Raw genomic sequence first — 9262 nt, 5'->3', positions numbered from 1 at the left:
TGGAACTGCGATGTGGGACCCACGAGATGGTGGGTGGAGACCGAATTGGTTTGCTTTTTTATTTTTTCTAATTTGCCGATTTTAGTTTTCGATTTCCAAATGTGACGTGGAATGGGACCAAGTTACTAAAATTCATATCATAGTTTAAAAAGACCTCTTTCAATTGGATATTGAATTGGGGCCCGATATGAATCCCAATAATAAAGCAGGTACAGAATGCATTTTACAGACCGATACCAGTCCACTCGCGGGCCTTCGAGTCTGTTTTCCCTTTCTTGCTCTCTCTTTCTCGCTCTCTCATCCTTCCCATTTCTGCTACAATAAGCAACCGGGAAGTGACGACCTCGCGCTGTTCGACGGAATTCTTGATCGGAGAATCTGGCGCCGATGGAGGCGTGCCAGGGGATCCACCACCGCTGGACGCTCCGCGGCCTGGTCGCCTCTTTCGTTGACCTCGCCCTCGTCTATCTCTTCCTCTGCGCAGCCGCCTTCGCCTTCTTCGTTTCCAAGGCCCTATCCTTCGTCGGACTTTCCGCCCCATGCTCCTGTGACCTCGTCCTCATCGAACGCCGCCCTCAGCGTCAGCGTCAGCGTCGGGAGCAGCAGCCTACTCTCGGCTGCCTCCAGCGGTTCCTCCTTGACTACCCTGCCGGAAAGATCGGAGGCGTCTTTGATTCCGTCTGCACGGGCGAATCGAGAGCCTCCCGTGTTGGAAGGTGCGACAATTTCCGACTCGTCAATCGTACTGGTGAGGATAGAGGAGGCGCTTCCGACGGCGGCGGTATGTTGGAGATGGACCGAGGTGAGGAGTCTTGCAGCTCGGTGTCCCAACCGCGTGCACGAGATTCCAAGAACCTGAGGCTTCTGAATAACCATAACCATTTGGCAGATAGAGGAGAATCTTCAAACTACCGAGATAAGGATTTTGCCGATGTAAAGGGGAACGCGGTCCTCCGACAAGAGAGGTCACCGAATGTACTCAAACGATGGAGACTACAGAAGAAGAATATTTCCATCAAAAGCGCTTCTTTGTCTGACTTACCTTCTTCTGCGGAGGTGGGTCGGAAAGGGGAAATGACCATTGTTACTCCTTTGTGCACCAACGACCCTCTTCCTCTAGTACAGAGCATTGCAAATGCCATTCCTGGAACCAATTATTTTTTTACAGGTACAGAATTGTGATCTCCTCTTCCATCCTTACAATTTCATATGATTATAGTTCAGCTTCAACTATTCAACAACCTATTGATGTTTAAGTGTCTAAATTGCTTAAATTATTTCTAGGTGACCAGAATGCTATGGCTGAAGAAGTCAGTTCTACTAATGCATTGCAAACTACGGCTAAGGTCTTATCTAATGGCATTGGGAGATTTTGTGATGAAGATAAAAATGAATGTGATGTAACAAGAGAACTGAGACAAGCACTCAAAGAAGAAAGGTATGCTCGAGCTGCCCTTTATCAGGATCTGGAAAAAGAGAGGAGCGCTGCTGCAAGTGCAGCTGATGAAGCAATGGCCATGATACTCAGACTCCAGAAGGAGAAATCAGCAATTCAAATGGAAGCTCGGCAATATGGGACCATGGCAGAAGAGAAATCTGCATATGATGAAGAAGAAATGAAGATTCTTAAGGATATCATTGTGCGGCAAGAAAGAGAGAAGTATGCATTGCAGAAAGAAGTTGAGGCATACCAGCAAATGCTTGTCAGTGCTGCTGGTGCTAAGCAGATATTAGGGAGTGATTCGTCTAGTGCAGTGGAATTAATTGACAACAAAACTGGTACTTCAATTGGTTCATTTGATGATACCGAACTCATGCTAAAAACGGTCTATGAATCCATCAAAAAGAATGAAAGGTTTCATGGTGAAGTACAACGTGATGAAATAGAGTTTTTGGTGGCTTCTGGACAGAAATCCTTTGCAGAACTTGCAAAAGAACCAACTATGACTGAAGAGTTACAACATTCAAGCAATGTAGGTAACCAGTGCAATGCTGAGGAGCAACTTTCAGATTTTCCAATTGATACAAATGATTGCCATGTGCAGGAAAAAGGTATGTTAACAATAGAAAATATTCTACCTTCAATCCAAAGCCATGAGTCTAGCTATGGAAATGGCTCTAGCTCGCCTAGGTTAATTGAGGCACAATATAATGTTTTCCATGCTCCTTCTATTTATCTAAGCGATACAGAAGATAAAACACAAGATAGGAAATCTGAGGTTGGAGTTTCATTAAATGATTTGTGCATCAGGAAAAGTCTACGTGCAGATGAAGTAGGTTCCATCTCATCTCAGGTTGATACTGAAGCAAGTGTTCTTGATGTGCATGTAATTGATGATGAAATAGACATGAATAGAGAGGGAAATATGGGACAGTTAAATACTCCTCAGGTGGTATTGAGCAGATCGCACAGAAGTGTGCCAAAAGAATCATCTTCAGAAAGTAACAGAAGTGGTGTGCCAAAAGAATCATCTTCAGAAAGTAAAGTGCACTGCTCGACTGAAAATTTAAACACAAGTCTAAATCCATTAGACACAAACATACACAGAAGGAGCTCAGATGTGATAACAGTGTGCCATTCAGTTGATGTTGCAGGCAATAGAGTTCCACTGTTAGACATGAGGAGGATTTCCATGCCTGTAATCAATAATGAAAGATGTAAACTTGAAAATGAAGTTGAGTTCTTGAGGAAAAAGCTAAAAGTGATTCAAGAAGGAAGAGAAAATTGTAACTTTTCAGCAGAAAAGAAGGAAAAGGAGACTCGCAATCTACAACGACTAGAGGAAATAGCATGTCAATTACAGGAAATCCGAAAAGCTACAGAGTTTTGAGAAAATACATATGGTATGGCATGAAGATAAAAAATTTGTTATTTCTAATTGCAAATAGTTAATGTCTGAGTTATCACTACAGCAATTCCTTAAGTCTTACAGCTAACTCACACTGTTTAATACATTACCTTTCATAGCTGATAATTGCCTTTTTGTAGATATTATGTGTGTCAATATGGCATGACTATCTTTCAACATTCCCTTCCAAGTTGTATATATGTTCTGCTCCAATGTGGCATGTCTTCATCTCAACATATTTTCCACCTTTACATTTCATTTCAGTGAACCATAGATATATTGATATTTTCCTCCTTTAGATTGGGGATTGGAGTTTGGGGTTTAGGGCGATCATCCAACTTACAGAATTTGTTAGATTGTCTGTTAACAATGTTGAATTACCATAAATGAGCTCCAATTTATTGTCAGTGCTCCAATCTATAATACAATAGTCTGTTTTGCTTGCCGTCCTTGATACCTTATCCCCCTCCCCTACCTCTCCCTTCTATCTATCTATGCACATGTGCATAGGCTTCCTAAGCCACATCTGTGGTTCAAGGTTTCATAGTTTCCCAATAAAACTGTGATTCATCAGATATTCTAATTTGAACAAAAAATCCTACAATTACAAAAGAGAAGCCTTACTGTTATTCTTGCATAACCAATACATAATGAAATACATTAAAAAAATAAACATTTTCTTAAAAAAATGCTTTAACTACTAAATCAAACAAATTTTTTTATTTCATGGAAACTTAAATATGGTATGTAGGCTACAGCTACTGCTGCAACCTAAACAAAGAAGTTTAAATAGCCAATAGATAAAATGTAGATATATTTGTATGAATGTATTACATTACTAATCCTCTTTGCACAATTATCTTGCCACCGGGATTGAAGGCATCAATAGAAGTTACTATCTTGTGATATTTCATTATATTTTTTACCATTAGTTAACCAATTTATATGGTAATTTTTATGAAAAATTGCAGTTGTACCAGCTAGCTTTGATAGTTCCTCTGATTAACGTCTCCTACATCAGCAAATTGCCAGCCATCAAAGAAGTGTTGGATCAAAAAGTGGCCAAAAATCTTTTGAGTGGACTTCTTTCAAATGTTGAAATAAATGAATGTAAGTAGATTCTTTTTCTTTTCTTTGCTTCATTTAGTCACGCAAACCTGTGAAACTTTTTCCTGGCTTGTCTGCCGTTTTTCCCCCCTAGTACTCGACAATATTTGTGGGCCGAATTCCTTGCAATTTCTTGTGCTTTGTACAGTAGATACTTTATTGCTAATGAAACAGAAACTCTATTAAATTGGTGAATGTGTAACACTATGTCCAAGTTGATCTTTGATTATGGTACTAAAGTCTTCATTAATATGTGTATATTAAGTGATGTAAAGGATTAAAATGGAGCTTAGCATTGCCTCTCAGCTATAGTTCCTAGTCTCATTGCAGTGCCAGAGGTGTTGCACATTGGGAGAAAAAACTTCATGCATGTGACTTTAGCAAGGTAACCCTAAACCCTAAACCCTAAACCCTAAACCCTAAACCCTAAACCCTAATCGCTTTCTAATAAAGTTGATTGACAAAGATTGAAGTTTGGTCGACTAAACATTTGCACGTTTGACTTTTCAAATTTTAAATTCCCAACATATATTTTATCTAGTGTTGGTTGATCAGAGTTGGTTGTTTCATTGATAACATACATTGACTGTTGGTTGATGATTATCCATTACCCAACGGGTATTCCTGGAATGTTGTCGACCAAGATTCAAGAATTTTGGTTGCCCAAGGTTATGGATAAGATCAGTTTGACAATTTTATCTGTTGGAAATTCCCGATAGGTTCTGGAGGGTTCCTCTCAAATGCAACTCATAGATCTCAAAATCTATTTTTTCATTGAGCATTGTTTTGTTTTCTCTAGTTTAGTTACTATCCTCCTCATTTCATATGATCTAATTTGTTTTCTATTTCATATTTCATATTTTGTAAAGGATAGATTATGCATTGTTTTAAGATCTAAAATAGATTATATATTTTAGATCAATCTAGAGGTTACATCCTTTATCTTCTTGTTGTAAATTATTTATTCTTTTAATTTTCTATTTTTCTATTACACATTTGTATACACCTTTGTACTTAAATCTTTTTTTTTTAAGTGATATAATTTTGTAAAAAAAATTATCAATTATTTATGGACAAAAATTTAAAAGAACGTAAATCGTCAAAGGACACTTAGATTAAAAATAAAGTCAGAAGGATGTCCTATTATACTATTTATCTCAAAAATATTGTAAGTTACTACCATGTATACCAACTATTATATATATGTTATAATAGTGTAATAACTAATATAATATAATATAATATAATATAATATTGTTGTAGTAATTAGTAGCTGTTATTTAAGTGATTTCTATTATTATTATTTTAAAGTGATTTTGATTGACTTAAAATAATTTTAATGAAATTTAAGTAATTTTGATAAGTAGATTCACGGTTGTAGCATCAATTTAAAACGATTATGATGAAGTTTAAGTATTTTTGATTAAGTTGGTAAAAAATAATTTAATATAACAAGAAAAGTCCAACAGAGACGATTTTGACCATCTTGTTATTATGTCTCCTATTCATATCCAACAATAAAAGTCCTAAACGATATTCTTTGTTCCATCAAGACAATAACATACAAAACAGATCACTCGATTGCTAGTTCTTAATGTTAAGGACGGGCTGTAGAGCAATCGTCATCATTATGTTCTTCATCATCTTGTTGTTCAATCCATGTGATATCATACTTGTTTTTCAATCAATTAAATGTCTTGTGAGAGAACTTCTGTTGTGTAGTTCATCTTCTTTTGGGATCATTGGCATTGCCAATGCCAATGCCAATGCACAAAGTCACATGGCTCATGTACTTATTCAATCTAACGAGCGGCAATGCACGAGGTTTCCTCATAGACTAGACAACTAGGACAACTTATGTTGAAATAAAATAAAAAATAACAAATAGAAAGTTTTATTATTTTACTTTAATGACGCTTCGATAAAAAAGGAGATAAAATCAACTTCAATAGCCATGGAGAGTATGCAAAAATAGAGAGAGTTTAATTCCTAAGAAGAGCCTCACTTGACTAGTAGGTGCACAGTTCGTTCAGTCAAATCTATGCAATTGAGATTCACTTCTACTAGATTGAATCAAGTTGATGGTCTTTTGTTCACTTAACTTACACGCCTTTGTAAGCTTACTCTAAATTTAAGAATTGAGCTAAGTTGTAGATTACATTCAAGATCTATTGTCTTTTAATTGAAAGATTCATAGAAAAAACTTAGGTAATCTAATCCCTACATACATGATGTGGGCCAAAAGAGAAAGCCTAAGATAATCCCTCTTGCAATCTTTCACAACTCTTATTCCTTCAAATATTTCTTTTTTGATCCTCTTCATTTTCCTTCGAATACATCTCATGTCAAATCCCTAGCCCCTCATATGCACATTGTGTCATCCTTTAGTGTAGGATCAAGACGTGCTAGAAGAGGCCATAATTTTCACGTTTATTTAAAAAAAAAACACTCGTGTAAGAGTTTGTGTAGCGGAAATAAAAGAATAAACAAAAATGACACACGTTGGTTTTACTTGGTTCGGAGCCTGTGACGACTCTTACTCCAAGGTTCACACTTGTTGAGTATTTACTTTGGACAATTTACTATCAATTAGTAAAATTATAAAAACAAGTACAATTACAATGTAATTAAAGACTAGGTGCTATCAATGAAATTATACCGATGACTTAGAGAGTTGGAGGTGTGAGCTTTTGGTTGTCGGAGCAACATTACAGCTTCGTGGACTTGTCTTTGGAACACCATGAAGGAGCAGAAGATGTTCAAATTGTTGGTCGAGGTCTTCTTTTATAACCGAGTTGAGCCTGATCCAGATCCACTGATCTCGGGATCAAGTTTAACTCAACATTGATTGGTCGATTGATCTCCTTGATTGGTCGACTGACCTCGCCTGAATCTGCACGGCTTTCCGTCCAGATGCTACCTTTCTAGATAAGTCTTCATTCGGTTAATCGATACCGCCGTTTGCTCAACCGAACTCTTGACTCTCCTCGACTTATTTGGTCTGATCAACTCGGTCTGAAGTTTATCAATTGTTCAATCGACTAAACCTCCCTGTTCAGTCAATCGATCCCTCGGTCTACACTTCATCGCGAGCTGAAATATAATCTTCTAGCTTGGTGGTTCGGACGACCGATCAAGACGTTCGGTCGACCGAACAAGGCAAAATCTAAACTTGCAAAATTATTAGTTTCTTACAAAACAGAGTTAGAATAATAGACAAACAGTATAAAATGTAACTTTAACAGTTTTAGGACTATCCGGTCATAACTTTGAGTTTCGCCGAAACTCTAAGTTGGACTGATACCTACTATACCCTTTTCGGGGAATGCGTCCTCACCTATTCTTCCAAGAAGAGTTTACCTTTTGCCAAACTAGTCCTCTAGACCGTTTGGACTTTTGCTTAGCGTCCAAAATGTCAAGACTTTATGTTGAATGTCTGATTCTGACTCATCCAGTCTTCCACCTGGTGTCAGCGACCCTCAAGATTTTCACCTAGAGTCCTCGACTCTAGGATTTCACCCAATCTAGGGTTACCTCCCCCTAGAGTTTTCTACCTGCCTAGAATCCACTAAGACTTTTGCTCAAGAAAACTTAGGACTTTCTTGCAAGCTCAGTCACACTTGTTAGATCACAAGACACCTTAACTTTTGAACCATTTGTCATTATCAAAATTTAGGTTCGATCGTCTGGTGCTCCCTGTACTAACATTTATCTCTTGCCACACCAATCTCACTTTGGGTCATGTTAGGTAAAACACAACTTAATTAATGAAGCAACTCGGCCACCCGATTACCAATTTGGCTACAACGTGGGGGCAAACACAACTCAATTAATGGTTGAATAACTTGAGTCCACGATTCATAATCTAAGAGCTTGATCTTTACCAACTAAGTGGATTGAGTCGGACATCACATGACACAAACTGACTTGAATGTCTCGAGAACATCACAAATCGTAGGGGCACATGACTTTAAGGGTGTGTTTGGTTTAAGGTTATCATTGATAACCTTGGTAATCTCTCAAGGGTTAACATTGATAACCCTGTTTAGTTTAGGTAACAACCGATTCCAAGTAATGAAGGTTGTCAACCACATCACTAAAACGTCAGCAAAAGGGGGGATCCGATTACCTTAGAAATTGATGGTTTTTGATAATTCTGGGGTCAATAAAAACATATTCCCAAAATTATCCTCCACCCACATCTTATTCCCCGATGTCATAGGCGTTGCAGCGATCAAGGAATGAAGGATATTTATGACGCCGGTGGAGAGCTAACCTCCAGTAGTTGAGATCGAGTGATTTCGAGGGACCGCTTGATGCGTTGCCTGATTCCACTCCACTCTGCTTGAAATTGATCGAGCAGAGCTTCGTAGCTTGCTTCTCCAAACTCCAACCTTTCTCCTGGATAGTGTCAGAACTAGTAGAGCTAGAGGGGAGTGAATAGCTCTCTTCGATTCTTCTTTGCAGCGGATACTTGAAGTTTTCAATACCACAATGCTAACACCTTTGATTTATTAGGTCTCCACCACCTTGGGATGACTAACTCAAGGGTCCACACTAGCAATCACAGATTTCACTATGAACTCTCCTTCTCAGAACAACACCAAAGGTGTAGAAACCTTTCACAACAAGCTTTCAAAGTTCTCAAAAGAATATAACAACAAAGGAGAAGAAGAAGAAAAATATTATAAGTTTTTTGCTTGGTTCTCCTTCTCTTGATTACTTGAAGATTGAATATGAGAGCTTGGCACGAGATGAACAGGAGGATTGATATCAATAATTTCCTAAGTTAAAAAAAATTACAAAAACTAATTTTATAGAAAGAATATTGATAAAGTAAAGCTGATACTTCCAAAAAAAACTTTAAGTCTTTTTTTTTTATTTCTAAGTTAAAAATACCGAAAAAAAATATTTTAGTAACTATTTAAAATATTATTTAATTACAATTAAATGATTTATCAGTTAGTCAATTAAATATTTTATTTCATTAATTGGCTTCCAGGCTGTAGCGTGGCACTAGGCCTTCTTGGTTATTGGAGCAACAACCACTTTCTAGACAAAGTCTCTTAAGGAAATTCAAACATTTAATTTTCTTGCTGAAAGCCCTAAGTATAATTAAAGTTCAATTTAGACAAGACTTTGGAATCCAATATAGGTTCTAGCCAACTGGGTTAATTAAAAATCTTTTAAGAATATATTTCTGAGAAACTTTCCTAATTTGTCAATTGTGGTAATTAAATACCAGTTCAACTTATTATATTTCCTAATATTTTGATTTTTAATATTTAAGCATGCACGATTCTTCA

At 37.2% G+C, this 9262-nt stretch overlaps 1 protein-coding gene across 1 annotated transcript; it reads left to right on the top strand.

The window, feature by feature from the left end:
* Window positions 1–243: 243 nt before the first annotated feature.
* Window positions 244–4145, top strand: LOC121976018. The gene is made up of 3 exons (XM_042527993.1): window positions 244–1168; window positions 1285–2844; window positions 3821–4145. The coding sequence occupies exons 1-2, from the start codon at window positions 388–390 to the stop codon at window positions 2829–2831; spliced, it is 2328 nt and encodes a 775-aa protein (XP_042383927.1). The 5' UTR covers window positions 244–387; the 3' UTR covers window positions 2832–2844; window positions 3821–4145.
* The last annotated feature ends 5117 nt before the right edge of the window (window positions 4146–9262 follow it).

This window comes from Zingiber officinale, chromosome 4B (assembly GCF_018446385.1).
Source record: "Zingiber officinale cultivar Zhangliang chromosome 4B, Zo_v1.1, whole genome shotgun sequence".
In the NCBI taxonomy this organism is placed as follows: Eukaryota; Viridiplantae; Streptophyta; class Magnoliopsida; order Zingiberales; family Zingiberaceae; genus Zingiber; species Zingiber officinale.
This window is presented reverse-complemented; position numbering and strand designations above follow the sequence as displayed.

Coding starts and splice junctions, on each gene's coding strand:
- LOC121976018 (XM_042527993.1), top strand. CDS start 388: ATGGAGGCGTGCCAGGGGATCCACCACCGCTGGACGCTCCGCGGCCTG. Junction 1,169..1,284: donor AACCAATTATTTTTTTACAG/GTACAGAATTGT, acceptor AATTATTTCTAG/GTGACCAGAATGCTATGGCT.